The sequence below is a fragment of the Bacillus rossius genome, chromosome 18 (genome assembly GCF_032445375.1).
Source record: "Bacillus rossius redtenbacheri isolate Brsri chromosome 18, Brsri_v3, whole genome shotgun sequence".
In the NCBI taxonomy this organism is placed as follows: Eukaryota; Metazoa; Arthropoda; class Insecta; order Phasmatodea; family Bacillidae; genus Bacillus; species Bacillus rossius.
The window spans coordinates 27,826,370-27,841,999 of NC_086345.1; the positions used below are offsets into that span (position 1 = coordinate 27,826,370).

A 15,630-nucleotide genomic window follows, 5' to 3' on the forward strand; every position below is an offset into this window, starting at 1 on the left:
GCGTATGTCCTAAAGCTTACATCAGGTCATGCTCTCCCATTGCACAAATCTTTCAAAGATAATATTTATTTTTGCAATTTGGGACTTCCGTGGAGCGTAACCGGGAGCGGAAGGTGCTGGAGGAAAGTTTGCAAAGCTTGTCGGTGGTCCCGTAACTGCATGCTGGGTGCCGGGGTGTGGGGGGGCGGAGCGGCGTGGCATGCTGGGTGTGTGTGTCAGCGCAGATCGGACGGCGGGCGCGCGGACGCGCACTCCCCGTCGCCCCAGAGCAGCGGCCACAGGACGGACGGCTGCCTGGAGCAGGTGGTGTGCTCGCGGTACGTCGTCGCTCCCCGCTTGCCCCTGTCTCCCGCGCTCGTTCCCTCTCGTGCTCTCTCTCTGTCGCTCTCCCGTTATCTCATTCTGTCTCTCCTTCTCTGTCTCCCGCTCATTCTCTCTCTTGCTCTTCCATCGTCTGTCTCCCACCCTCTCATTCTCCCTCTCTTGCTTTCTATCTTGCTCTTCCATCATCGTTACTTCTCTCCTTTTCTATCGCCCACTCTTTCATTCTCTCTCTCTTGCTTTCTATCTTGCTCTTTCATCCTCATTACTTCTCTCCTTTTCTGTCACCCACTCTCTCATTCTCTCTCTCTCGCTTTCTATCTTGCTCTTCCATCCTCATTACTTCTCTCCTTTTCTGTCACCCACTCTCTCATTCTCTCTCTCCCTCTCTCTGTCTCCACCTCCCCTCCCTGCTCTCTCTAGTGGGTACGCACCACGCACCTGCTCGTGCGTGCTCACTACACCTGCGTGAGTACTCAAAATTTTAAGCATCAAAACAAATAGGTAATATACTATTTATATTCAGTTTGAATTTAAGTAAGTAATAATACTTTGAAATAAACAAAAAAACAAAAAAAAAATCAAATAGTTTGTGTTTGAACTTAATAGCAGTCACTTAAGTGTTTATAATGCTGATCACCTGCATGATAATTAACTGCTCGAAAATAATGTTTAGTATATATTTTATAAAAGCAGTTGGTGAACAACGTAATTGTGCTTAATATGTAGTACATATATTTACAAGTGTTTTAATTTTTAGTGGCGATGAGAATGAAATCCACTCCTTTTAATGACTAAATTAAGAAAAAAAACCTGTTTTATAACATTGTAACATCTTGCCCTCCTTTCGCAGTAATGAGAGTGTTGTATCAACAGTTTCTCGAAAGTCATCACATACAAAAAAAAAATATTTCCGGGATTTTTTTCTGCACCCGTCGTTACTCTAGATGCACAAGTGCGTGTGATGGGCACACAGAAAAAAAAATTTTCTGTACAGAGATTCCTTTGGAAACCGGTTGCCAATAAATAGTTTTGTAATACTACAAGAAAGATATTCTGTTTTTGTACAACACATGGCTATGGTTATTTTTTTGCATAAATAAAATACATTTTATGAGATAGTATTGAGTATTTCTTAAGAAGATTGAATAATTTTACTTAATTTTGTTTTATCATGCTTATTAATGTGCGCAGTTAATACTGGAAAGATATTCAGGGGAACGTTTTAAAAAATAAAAATTTAACCATCGGAGGTACTGGGACAACAAACGCAGAGCACAAAAATGTCCAGGTAGGAATCCAAAACGCAGTTTCACTGACAACACTACAGTTGTTTTCATGTAAATGAACAAAGACGGCCAGGATGGACTGCCACAGTTCTACGTGAACTCGGGTCGGATGGTGACCGCTGTCTTGCGGGACGTCCCGACGTGGTTCACTCCTTGATTCGTTGCAGCTTTTTCGGCCGAGCAGTGGCGGATCCAGGATTTTGGTTTGGGAGGGGCTTGACCCAGCTGAGGCTAGGCTTTTACCAAGGCAAACACTAGAACAATGGTGGACCCAGATGCTTTTTGGAGGGGGCTCGAGCCCCTTAGCCCCCCCTCCGGATCCGCTACTGCGGCCGAGCGTTCCCCCGCCGGCCCGTAGCCCCCCCCCCCCCCCCCCCTCCAGATGAGTCGAGGTGTTGTCGCGGAGTGCCTGTGGCGACGCCGGGTCGTGTGCCCCCCCGCACAGGAACCTGGGCCACTCGCGCGTGCTGAGCTTCTCCGCGCCGAGCGCCATCAACCTGGAGTTCTCCCAGGTGAAGTTCGAGGAGGAGGCAGCTCGCCGCTCGGGGCGCGAGTCCCTGTCCAGCAAGTCTGAGACCAGCCGCGGGTGAGTAGCCGTTCCTAGTTCCTTTCCCCCTCCCCCCGCCCCTCTCGCACAGGCAGCTGGGAGGATCGGCGATCATTAACAACTCTGTAAGGTATTGAATTGTTGCGACGTGCAAAAATATAAGAGTGCAGTTTGCACCTCAAGGTGAGTGTCCAAGGGTGTCGCCAGCCGATGGCCAGCCGATGTCCAGCCGTTGGCCTGGGGGGGGGGGGGGGGGGGCGGGGGGGGGTGGGGGGGGGGGGGCAAGTTGTGGGAAAAGTATGTATTTTTTTTTGCATTTAGGTACATTTTTCTGAATCTCTGGGGCTCTAGAGGGTGGGGGCTACTACCCCCCCTTCCCCTCCACCAAACCCCTGGCGAAACCCTTGTGAGTGTCTCGCATTGTTAAAACTCCATGACAGAAAGGAAATGAGTGCCTCGGCCCTGTGTAGTTGTTGCTACCGTCGGTAACGATTGAAAAGGGCAGAACCATTTAGACTGAAATAGTTTTAATACTGAAAAAGTTTGTATACTTTAAGAAGAATGGTTTTTCTTCTGAAATGAGATTTTTTTTTTGATTACTTCTCTAGGTTAAGATTTCTTTCTTAAAAAAAAAAAAAGTGAGCGATTCTCTTACCCAGTGATGCGTGAAACATCTAACCTCGTTAACGAGTGATAAATAAACTGATGAATGAAATTGTGTTTCTTTAAATACATAACAAAATTTAGCCCGCAGCGTTTATTGTAACGATTACTTTTGTAAGTTGCTTGGCTTCTGTATTCCAGTCACGTTGAAGGCGAAGATTTCGGTTGGCCTCGCAGTCGCCACGCTCAGGGTACAGTTAACCTACTTTATGTTCGAGCATTTCCTGATCAGCTCGCAGCTGTGGACTGCTGATGAGATCGAAGACGGTTGTCTGCGAGATCTACCGAAGCCTCGGCGAAATCTCCGCCTTTTTTCGACGCGGCCGCAACGCAGGAGCCTGCGTGCAGGCTCCGGGCAGCGGCTGCGGAGGCGTGCGGTCTCGCGAGAGTATCCGGGGCAGGAGAGAGCGGGGGCCCGGTGAGGGTGCGAGGCCTCTGGACCGGCGCGGGGGGGGGGCGTGCTGTCTGTCGCAGGGAGCGCGAGAGCCAGGACAGCGTGCTGATGCGCAGCGTGGACCTCAGCTCGCAGCCCGAGACCTGGCGTTCCCTCAGCTGCCTCACCGACAGCACGGAGCAGGAGGCGCCCGTCAACTTCGACATGTCCAACCGGGTCAGCTGCTAGGGTAATCTCGGTTGGTCGGGATCCTTCCCTCCGGAGATAACACCCGCGCGCATCTTGACTCCGTCCCTTGCGATCCCCCGGTGGTTGTGATGGCACGGTGGAACCTCGTTAGCCCGGATCAGCTGGCGCCCGGGGCCGATCCGAGTTAACGGAAAATCCGGGTTATCCGGAGAACAAGGGAGAAACGATAAAAAAAGAACTTGTATTTACTTACTTACCAAAAATGTTTTTAATGGATTAAATAAATTATTAACGTAGCTTGGCTTCTGGGAGCTACTCATTATGGTAGTGAGTAGCTGCTCCCTGATGATGGCGACTGCAACGTCGGTGAATAATCCGCCGAGGACTGCGGCTACAACCCCAGAAGCCGAGCTACTTCAGACAATGGCCGTGAAAGCCTGCGAACATTATTAAAAAATTACTATCAGCACTCTTTCACACAAAAACACATACGTATTTCCACCGTACACAATATAGGTACAAACTAGTCGGTAGTAAAAAAAAAAGGCAGTGAGTGATTACTGCCTCAGTTTGGTGTATCACTTACAAGCATCAGCATTAGCTTTAGAAGCTCGTTTGGTGATGTTTCGGCTTGACATTTGGAATAAACCGTCACACTGTCTATGCTTTTGTAGCCAAAGCTAAGTCCAATGCCATAACGACCCAGAAGAATTCAGTGCGGAAGCTTTATTGCAAGCCTTATCAGAATATTTTAATAATAATAATAATAATTTATTTCCCCCTTTTTTTACACTTTGTTAACAATATTCACTTAATTAACCAGGAAATATAGCACTCACGAAAGCAAGCTTGTATGTGAGTGCATCTAGTCCAAGTTGAGCCTGAATTCACTCGTTGGACGGTTGTCTAATGGGTGGGCGGTCTAAAGGGTGGGCGGTCTAATGGATCGGTGGTCTGATGGGTGGTTGGTCTAATGGGGCAGCGGTCTAATGGATCTGTGGTTTAATGGCTCTGTGGTCTAATGGGTCGGCAGTCTAATGGGTCGGCAGTCTAATGGGTCGGCGGTCTAATGGGTAGGCGGTCTAATGGGTGGGCGGTCTAATGGGTGGGCGGTCTAATGGGTCGGTGGTCTAATGGGTCGGCGGTCTAATGGGCCAGTGGTCTAATGGGTTGTTGGTCTAATGGGCCGGCGGTCTAATGGGTGGGTGGTCTAATGGGTGGGTGGTCTAATGGGTCGGTGGTCTGATGGGTCGGTGGTCTGATGGGTCGGTGGTCTGATGGGTCAGCGGTCTGATGGGTTGGTGGTCTGATGGGTCGGTGGTCTGATGGGTCGGCGGTCTAATGGGTCGGCGGCACGCGCAGGCGAACCTCCCGCGCGGCATCGAGAACATCCGACCGCACCTGGAGCGCGTGGACAACGTGCCCCTGCTGGTGTCGCTGTTCACGGACTGCGACCCGGCGGTGACGTGCGAGATGCTGCGCGTGATGCAGGACTACGGCGAGGTGGTGTGCGTGCTGGGCTCGTCGGCCAGCGCGGACAACACGGGCATCTTCCTGCAGGCCGACGCCAGGTGCGCTGCCCCGCTGCGCCTTCACCCTCCTCCTCCGTCCTCGTTTCACATCTAGCAGGACGACAGGAGGTTTACGTGATGTTATTGTTCAAGCCTGGAATTTTTCCACGTACAGTACACTCCCGATTATCCGCAAAATTAAGCGGCAGGGCCACCGCGGATAATGAATATCACGGATAATCGGCGAAAGAGTAGAAAATGGGGGAGAAAAAAAAGGGAAACGTTAAATTAAAACTTAAAAAATCTAAAAAAAAATTACGTACAGTTTAAGTTACAATTAACAGTAAAAAAATTTTTTAAATGATGCTAAAATTTTTTTAAGTATTTTGCTGAATAATTACGCATGCCGGCCTACCGCGTTGAGTTCCGAGAAGGCCTGTGGGCGTTTTACTGCACACAATACACTCGTCAGTAGAGTTCAAATTTTGCTCACTTGTAATGAAATTCGGATTTACATATTTGCTGTAATTTTTTTCGTAGCATGCGCGGATAATAGGGAGTTTGCTGTAAGCATTTTGGCATCTTTGGTATTGTTGAATTAGTTATTTTACGTATCATTGTACAATGACACCTGACTAGCCTGTAATTAGTATTTCATTAACTCTTAAATAATAATATTAGGTTAAAATCAGTAATTTAAAAATTTTAGTGAACAATATTTAAGGTACATCAAAAACAAACAAAAAAAACTAAATAAAAGTGTGTTATTCAACAACTATGAAACTAAATTATTTCTTAATACTTATTTGACCAAAAATAGTCTCATTGACATCTGATGCACTTACACAGTAAAAATCATCAAAATAATTGTTCCGTATCACGTATCCAAAATTTATCCCTTGATCCTAATTGCATGATCCTGTATGATTGATCCTAATTGCATGATCCTGTATGATTGATCCTGTAGTAAATGATGTTTGCTGTTTTAGTTTAGTTACGTTGAAAGTTCCCGGACATAATAAAAAATATATATATTACAATACGGGAGTAAATATAAATTAATTTTTTCGACTTTTATTTGGTCTTATAATACGATCATGATTCATTGGTGCATCACTGGTTTTTGTTGCACCAAACCACATGATACCGAATTACATAATGTGCGGAACCACATAGTGCTGAATTACATAATGTGCAGAACAACATAATGCCGGCCCGGATTAAATAACGTGCGGAACCGCAGTCTGCCAGGTTAAAGACCTCGTTACTGCGTCAGCCTGAAGCGCGCGAGGGGAGGGTAGGGGGTAAACGAAGTGCGCGGTGGTTGCCGCAGCCTGGCGGTGGAGCCGCTGTACCCGCAGGTGTGCCAGAAGGTGCCCGCCTTCAGGGCGCCTCCCCCGGGGCTCGGCCCCTCGCCCGTCGACCTCAGCCGCATGCTCAACTCGGTGGCCTGCTCGCTGAGCTTCTGCCGCGAGGACCCCATCTCCATCTTCCACCTCGTCATGGAGGTGAGTCTCCGAGCACCACGCGTCCTCGCAGCCTCGCTCCGGCACTGCCTCGGAGCATATCACACCACGCCCGCGACTACTTCAGGATCACAACATATATCTAAATGAATAATTCATTAATAGAGCTTGTTAAAATGAGAACGTCAAACCATCGTAAAAAAAATACCGAAAGTTGTTATGTCTCCTGCTCTTGTGATTCAAGTTCAATACTCCTATTCGAAGAATATGTTTATGTTTGTATTGAAACTTGAATCAAAACTAAAAAATTTAAAAAAAAAAAAAAATGAAAATTTTACACAAGTCTTGTTTTTTTTATTATTATTGTAGGTTTGTGTTAAAACCATTGATTTTAAATGTATATTTGATTTTTTAAGAAAGAAACAAATAAAATGTTAGTACCTATGTGACGAGTTTAATAAGTTAGTCTATTTAAATACCGCAATCACAAAATGTTCTCATAGTTTATGGTTCTGTAACCTTCATTTTGTCTGTAAATTTGTTAATAATTAAATTTTTTAAAAGAAGCTTTCTTGATTAATAATCCTGAATGTGTTATTCTTTTTACATGCATTTAATTATAGCAATGGTAAAAAAGAAATGCCAGTGGAAAAATAAATAGGAATAATAAGTCACTAACAACATTGTGAAAACAACAAATACATAATATACCTAGCTCAAATTTTCAACAACATTTTTTTTTTTTTTTTTTAAGTTCTTTGTGTGTGTAATTATTGTCCTCTCTATTTATAGAAATTTGAAAAAAAAAATTTTAACAGTTATTTTTATTCTGTAGCTTGTAATATCTGTATCTTAGTCATTGTGTTCAGAATACATTCAAGAACAAGGCACACATCTTTTACTTTGTTATTAAAGATAATGTAGTAACAACTACCTTGCCACTCCAAATCTATTTCATTACCTTTTTTTTTTTTTGCTTTAAAATTTACTTATTTACCTCGTAGTTTGCATGTGTATTTTGTTCGTTTTAAAATTTAAAACATTTATCATAGATAAAAACTGTGATGATGCAGTGTTTTGCTTGCATGGGTTTGATGAGGAATTAACACGAATTTAGAGTTTTACAAAGAAAGTTCCTGGTTCTGAGATACATAAATCTTTTTATAAAATTTTAAGCTAACTCACAATGATCTGTTCCGTCCGTCACCCGTCCGCAGTCATCAAGCCGAGCGAATCACAATGATCCGTACGTGAAATTCCTCTTGTAAAGGTTTACCAGTTTGACGGGTCATGTACGCTGAGCACTTATAAGTTATAAATGATTAAAAAAAACTCTAAATTATTTTTTTAATATATTTTAGAGTGTATTGCTCATTACTCTTGTGTCTCAAACAATTATTGTTTCAAATATCAAACTCAAAACATATTCATAGGCAGCATAATTTGGAAGCAGCTTAACAAATAAACAATCTAAAGAAGCCTTTTAAAATAAAGATACATAATGTCTTTTAGATATTTTTTGACGTGATAACGTCTTATAAATCTATGGACGCCGGCTGCACGCACGAAAAATTGTCACGTTCCACCTGAGCCGAGCGTGCAAGAACACCGGCCAATACCACCGTGCGAGATAAATCTTCTATAATATAAAACAGGTTAAGGCGGGGCTTTTTAACTAATCGTTCGTGATTATATTTAAACAAATTATTTAAATTAAATTTGCAAAAAAAAAATGTAAATAATATTTGAAAATTAAAAAAGCATGCGATTTTTCACGTAAAATTATCGTCCGTAAACCGACTTTACAGACAACCCCCTTTTTTTTTAGGTGAAAAATCTCATCCATTCATGCGTCCGTCGAAAATCAAGGCTTTTGACGGGCGCTGGACGGAAGTTTTTCCGGGCCACCTGACTGGCTGCGCGTCAGGTTGTTTGACGTGACGTGCGGTCGGGACGGATCACGTCGTGAAGCGGCGTGGGACGAGAGAGAGAGAGAGGGGGGGGGGGGGGGTCTGTGGTAGACAGCCGTGCCTGTGAGTGTCGTGTGTGTGTGTGTGTGCGTGTCTGCAGTCCCGCCACCACATGCAGAGCACGTGGAACTGCGTGCAGTTCTGGACGTGCTGCGCCATGTCGCTAAGCTGCGCGCAGGCGCTGGCGGCGTGCTTCATGATGCCCCCGCTGCTGTCGGCCGGTGAGGGTCGCCGGTACCCTCGGCCGGGGCCCCCGGTCTGTTTCATGAAGCAACATCTCAGAGATCTTCACACGTTTTGCTTCCAAGAATTGTCGTTATTCTTCCTGCAAATATAAAAAAAAAAAAAACTAAAAATTATTTTCAAATGAAAAAAAAAATGTTAATATTTAACCAGATAATTTAACTGATGAACAGATGGCTTTAGTATTTAAGTAAGTTTTATATGTATTTATATAACTTTTTACCTGTACTTCACTTAAAATTAATATTTTCATTTATTCATTTTTTTATCATATATTATATTGTATTATAATAAATTGCTCTTTTTAACTATCTTCTTTATACAACTAATGTAAAGTTTCTTAGGTTATATTTAATATATTTATTTCTCAGTTATGATACATTTACAAATGTTTACAATCGTCAAAATAACGCATGTAATTCGAAGTGACTGGATGAACTCACATACAAGCTTGCTTTCGTCAGTTTGGATAGTTTTATAATGGAAAAACCGCAACAAGTTTCCCACTAAAAATATATATATATATATTTTTTTTTGACTCAATTTGAAATAATTGTCTAAAATTGTTAGTTTTCAGAGTTATGTTATATAAATATCTAGTGGTACGCAGTTGCTAAAACGTTGGGAACCCCTGATTATGTAATTAACACTAAATAAACATGATGGTTACAACATGTATTACTATGAAGCACAATCTAATACCATAGTTTTATTAGCCAAATATATTTGTTTAATATTTTTATTTATTGGTAGTGTTGGTCACCTTAAAAAAAATGCTAACTTTTTAAAACTTCGTACTGTATCTGTTATCTCGCTGATAGACTGGTGATACTGGGGAAAGTGGAACAGTGAAAGGTGAGCAGGGAAAAGTCAGGGAAAATTGGTTGAAGGAAGAGAGAGGGAATCCTGTGAATAAAAAATGTGTAAAAGCAAAATTTCTCATAATTCTGTTTAAAAAAAATATATTTAGAAGAGAACTATAATGAAATTTTTTTTTCTTTTGGATGAAAAATCAAGCTAATATTTTTTAGGAATTTACAGCCTTAGCCACTGATATCTTCCCGATCATGTGAACTGCGATTGTACGGAGATTAGCAATAATAATACGTGTACCAAAGTCATGAAATACATCATTTTCTAAAACTTTTCATATTATAATCTGGTGTATAAATTAAGTATTGTATAAAAAAAAAAAAAAAAAAAATCAAACGCGAAGCTTTGCATCACAACTGAAGCTTCACATGAAACGGATAGAAAATTTCCTGGCGGAGACAAATCAAACATTAAAAAATAGCTTTGATTGATCTGCTTGGTCGAAGCTTCGAAACGAATGGAAAGAATTTGAAAGCAAACAGCGGGCAATTTAGTTTTATCTGCTCGCCCCCCTCCCCATCCTTTTTGAAATTAAACTGCATGCACTCCTGCCCCTTTGTTTTCGAAATATACAGGCACTTTGGTCACTATCGCTAAACGCTAGATACAGAATTTTATGATGTTATTTGTTGGACAGTTTCGTTTTGAAAACACATGATTCTGGAGAAAGGAAAGCTCCCGGGGGATGGACGGAGGATTGGCATGCAGGTGCCGTGTCCTCGCGCAGGCTCCGTGCTGTGGCTGGCGTGCGTGGTGGTGCCGGCGCTGTCCACGTCGCTGGTCGGCGTGCCCACGGACCCGCGCGTCATGCAGCAGGCCACGGGCAAGAACCAGTGCGTCGTCAACACCGAGGTGAGAGTCCCCCGCACCCTGCAGGTCCCCGGGTGACGAACCTGCTCCCGGTGCTTCCACACGGCGAGACACGCACCTCGCCGGGTCCACAGCTGCACACGCCCGTCCCTGCTGCCGCGGCGAGACCACTCGCAACAGACACGGACCTTCCACGAGAGACAGCGGCTGATCCAGAGTCCTGACCGCCCTGAGCTAATTACGAGGACGCGCCCCGGCCAGGTGACAAGTCGGTGTTTATTTCCTTTATCGTACACCTCTTCATTATGGTTCCATGAGTGACGTTACAGGTGGACCCAGCTGAGCAACCCATAAGAGTAACAAGACACTTTATCACTGGAAAGTTTATGATGTTTATTTACAATGACTTTGAAACTATTATGATTTTAAGTTCATCTTTTTGCCAACATTGAGGATAAGTTATTCTTACAATAGCGACTTTTTTTTGCTAGAATTTTTAGATAAAATAATTTTTTTCAACAGTCTTATGTTTCATTATGGTTTTTTTTTTTAAAAAAAAACAGCTCATTGATCATGGTGTAATTTCCGCGCACATATTTACTGTCGCTCGTTTACAAAAAAAAAATAAAATTTCAGTCCCTTAGTTAAGTTTTCGTAACTAGGTAAGCTAAGGGGTCGTCCATTAATCACGTGATGTTTTTTTAGCAAATTTTTAACCCCCCTTCCCCCCTAGTGATTTGTGGTGAGGTTTCAGACAACCCCCTCCCCCTCCAATAAATCACGTGTATTTTTTGGTGCAAAATATTTTTAAAAATTTCGGAATATTATCTTTAAATATATGTATAATCTAATTTAATTCTGGAAAAATAAGCACAGTGATAAAATGTCCAGACACACATTAAGGTTGCAGGTTTATTCTCACTGGCATAAAAATGATAAAGGAAAGGCTTATATGTGATATACGCATGTATTCGGCCCCAAAATCACAGTCTTACTGGCGACTGGCAAGCCGAGCCGGGTGGTTCATGTTGCGGCGGGCGGGGATATTGTTGCCTGGCTACGGCGAGTCAAGGTCACGCATCGCTTTTCGGTTTAGTAGAAATCGGGCGAAAAAAAAATACACGTGATATCTCTCTACACCCCCCCTCCCCCCTTGTGAGATTTCGTGATTTTTCCCGAACCCCCCCCCCCCCCCCCCCCTTTCGATCCTCACGTGATTAATGGACGATCCCTACCCCGTGGAATTATTATCCTGGGGTGTGACAACGCTCACCCTGAGCCGATGCCGATGCCTGGGTAAAATTTTGAGTTTAAAGTCCGAAAATGTATTTTAAAAAAATTAACTTTCGGCCTGGCCCCGACTAGCCGGTTCTAATTGTCTCTCCACGGAGTTCTCGCGATCTTTTCACGAGTTGCCGACGACGCGGCCGTACGCGGCGACAATCGAGCGACAACTGTTGTGCGCCACGCGTTACCTTCCTTTACGAAGCTTGAAACGTAGGGAGGCAACCCCCGTGGTGCGAAAGGAGTTTGTTACAGTTCCCAGTCGAAACAAGCTCAAACACAAATACGTATCGAAAGTGTTCTCGAACAGAATATTCTAGATGCTAGTTTCGAATGTGTTAAACGTAGAATATTTTCCGTGTTCTGTTAAAAAGAAGAAGGGGAAGAAAGGAACTCTGATTGCTCGACGTGACGTGTTGTGTGATGGCAGTTGTGATGCTCGGCAGGTGGGGGTGTACGTGCTGTGGTGCTATGGGCTGCGGTTCCTGCCCGGCGTGGTGTCCACGCTGGTGTTCCACGCCCTGGGGCTGCGGGCGGCGGAGGCCGGCGGAGCGGCTCACTGGGGGGTCCACCCCCAGGCCCTGCGGCTGGTGCAGGAGGCCACCCTCGCGGTGCTGGCACTGCACTTCGGTGAGTCGACCCCTCGCCACCCTTCTCCCTTCTTCTTCCCGCAACCCCGCCCATCACAGACCTGTCGCGAACACCGTGTTCTACCCGCGTGCGGTAAGCACATATTCTTACCAACTTCTACGGGAAGGTTCGGATAGGGAGTAAGTTCATGCAAGTCGTCATCGACACGGTCACGTGACGTGTTAACGATAACACTGTATCTGTTCCTGTTACTATAACTTATTGCGCTTTTAAATATTAAGTCTACACATGACTGTGCAGTAAAATATAGATGTATAGTTTGAAAAAACCATAAAGAAAACGGAGTATTTGTAGCAATATAACCTAAAAATTAAGAATATCATTATTTTTATTTTTTTAATGCCTACAGTTACTATGCGATGCGTATTTCATATTAATTTAGGAGATATTTATTACTAATGTGATGAAACAATTTTGATGAGTGATATTTTTTTCGTAAAAAATTGCGAAAAAGGTTTTCACTTCTGTCGGCAGTCCTCATGACTGCTTTGATATTTTTTTTTTCTTTCTTTTTAATGTAGTTTGATTCTTATGTGAATTTATAACTTTGGGTTCAAAAAAAAATTATTTGCTGGGTTCTGTATTAACGAGTACAGGCATGGAGATTCTGTAGGCTGTATTTTATTTATTTCTTTCATAAAATTGCAAAATATTATATATATATATTTTTTTTAATAAAATAGGCAGTAATATTTTAAAAAATAAATAGGTAAGGGAAATTTGAAATTTTGGTGTGGGAAATTGGGAAAAAATCAGGGATATTTTATTACAGATTCGTGGGGACTTTCTGTTGTGTTATACCCGCTCTCCACCCTACGCTGCCCCATTCATTCATTCATTCATTCATTCATTCATTCATTCATTCATTCATCCATTCATAAATGCTCCACTAGTATCTCGTCAGCCATTCATTGTTCTTGATGCTGATATCGACGAGTATGAAGTCCTCTTCTCTTCTCTCCTCTGTCCATCCGTCATCCCTTAGGTTTAAGAATTTTTTTATCTGTATCCTGAAGTGTTTTGATGTGAAGCAAGTATCAAATTGAAAGTTTGAAATATTTGAAAAGTTGACTCAAACTGTGAATATTGTTCTCAGCAAAGCTGTATTACTCTTATTTTATTAGATAAAATATTTGAAATAAATAAAAATAATAATTTTATGTTTGTAGCCATATATATCATTTAATAAAAATTATAAAAGAACCATATATAATATTCATATTGAAAATTCATAAAAAAAAAAAAAATATTTTAATGAGTGAATCTTTGGGTTTGAATGTTTTAAAAAAAAGCTTTGGAACAAATGAGAAGCTTCGTATCTGACGCGTAGCTTCCCATCACAACCGAAGCTTCAAATTAAACAAATAGCAAAATTCCTGGTGAAGTCCAGTCGAAAAATTAAAACGAGCTTTTTGATTGATTCGCTTGGTTCGAAACTTGGACCAGGCCTAGTGCCTAGTAATATATCAGGTCAGTGATGCCATAACTGGTAAAGGAAGTTGCAACTGGGCAGGAAAACATCGGGGATGATGTAGCTGGAGCTGTGCCGAAACGAATCGGCACGCAGATTTCGCGGTTTTTTTCAGTTGGATCGGCGTTTCTGCCAATTCACACGATACGCTTGTTAATTTTTTTGGTTGATATTACTGAAAAATGAAAGTACCTGTCATATTCGTAGGATCCTTCGGTACCCTTTTTTACTTTTCGTACTACTACATACTTTGTTTTGTTTTTTTATTGACGTGACGTCTAATAAATAGATTCATGCCGGCTGCACGCACGAAAAAGTGTCCCGTTACGCTCATTGTCCCGTTACGCTCATTGTATGCTTGCGCCGCATCTATCTCTCTTCCACTCGATTGGAACAACCATCGATTTGACTTTTTCGAGGCACATTCAACTTGAAACACTCCCATTTGTTTCCTACTTTTCCTATCATCGTCCTATCCTTAACAGAATAACACAGATTGGAAGAATTTAAATAGCAAACATGTATAAAAGTTATAGTTAAAACAATCTCTTCGTTTAAGAAATAAACATATTTGAATTAATGAGTGCAAATAAAAGTAAATGTATCAAGTAAATAGTAGATTTCATTTCACTCCTTCTTTGTATCCATACAAAATAGTGATGATTCAATAAAAATGATTCAATTTTATTCATAAAAGTACCTATGCAATCATTTCATCAATGTATTGTTATGACGTCACGTTAAACTATCGTCCGTAAACCGACTTTACAGACAACCAATTTTTATTTTGCTGTGATTGTGTTGTGTTGTCGAGTGCACGCCCCTCGTGGTTGCAGTCACGGTGTCGGTGAGCTTCGTGCGGCACGAGTGCTGCCTGTGGCGCGGCAGTCCGCACGTCAACAAGGCCTGGGTCGTCTGCGCCGTGCTCGTGTAAGTCTGCCTCCTCGCTCGCGCCAGTTCGTCGCGGCGTTCCGCTGCCGGCGAGCTCGGGCGAGACCGACTGTTGTGTTGTTATGAGCGCGTGTACACATTCTGGCAAGTCGAGGAAGTCGGGAAATGGTTATGGGGAAAGTCAGGGAAGTTTCAACTGGGCAGGGATGCCATAACCGGTCAAGGAAGTGTGTAACTGGGCAGTGAAAGAGTCAGGCACGTTGGAACTAGAGCTGTGCCGATACGAATCGCCAGAATCCCGATTTTGCAGTTTTTTCAGTTGAATCAGCGTTTCTGCCAGTTCACTATATGCTTGTTAATTTTCAGCTGATATTACTTCAGAATGAAAGTGCCTGTCATAACCTTTGAATCCACCAGTACCGTTTTCACTTTTCGTACTTTGAACTGATGGTATTGGAATTTCCGTTCTTGAATTGTAACATGTACAAAATCTTGCAATTTTCCACATTTTAAATTCCTTTTTTTTAAACTTCGTATTTTGTGAATCAATAGATACATTTCATAGTTACCTATTATTAAATAATCTTATTTTATATAGTTACGTATTAAATAATTGAACTTTCCAGCACGTTACACTAATGACGTTGGCACATTTTTAAAACACACAAAAATTTGCCTATTTATTTTTATTTTTTTGAGTAGTTATGTTCTAGATATGCTGCTAATGATTTTATTGTATAAGTGCATGTGTCAGTTAAAATGAGAATTTTTTGGTGTAATAAATGTTAAGAAATATAGTAGTTTAATTTATGTTGGATAATACACTTATTTTTTTTAATGTTTTATTTATAGTGGGCACGATACTCACACACAAAGCCAAATGTGGGCAATGCGAGTAAGTGAAAAACCTCCCCCCCCCTCCTCCTTTATCATTACCAAGAGAAGGAATGCACCATCAGAAGGGAAGGCACCACAAGAGGTGGGCATATCTGCGATTGGCCAACACACGTAAGGAAAGCGTACCCTGTACTTCCAGTGACCATGAAAAACATAAAAC

General features: G+C 42.3%; 1 protein-coding gene across 4 annotated transcripts in view; it reads left to right on the top strand.

Moving 5' to 3' along the window:
* LOC134541080 (transmembrane protein 94) overlaps positions 1 to 15,630 on the top strand; it is a 53,466-nt gene that overhangs the window by 33,467 nt on the left and 4,369 nt on the right. For 2 of the 4 annotated variants that reach the window (XM_063384229.1, XM_063384230.1), the window contains exons 17-25: positions 225 to 317; positions 2,056 to 2,196; positions 3,295 to 3,430; positions 4,766 to 4,974; positions 6,248 to 6,422; positions 8,451 to 8,571; positions 10,194 to 10,318; positions 12,007 to 12,190; positions 14,519 to 14,612. In XM_063384229.1, the coding sequence (XP_063240299.1) occupies positions 225 to 317; positions 2,056 to 2,196; positions 3,295 to 3,430; positions 4,766 to 4,974; positions 6,248 to 6,422; positions 8,451 to 8,571; positions 10,194 to 10,318; positions 12,007 to 12,190; positions 14,519 to 14,612 (1,278 nt within the window). Of the gene's footprint in view, positions 1 to 224; positions 318 to 2,055; positions 2,197 to 3,294; positions 3,431 to 4,765; positions 4,975 to 6,247; positions 6,423 to 8,208; positions 8,377 to 8,450; positions 8,764 to 10,193; positions 10,319 to 12,006; positions 12,191 to 14,518; positions 14,613 to 15,630 lie in introns of those variants that run through there. The other 2 variants (XM_063384231.1, XM_063384233.1) reach the window with 2 other exon arrangements.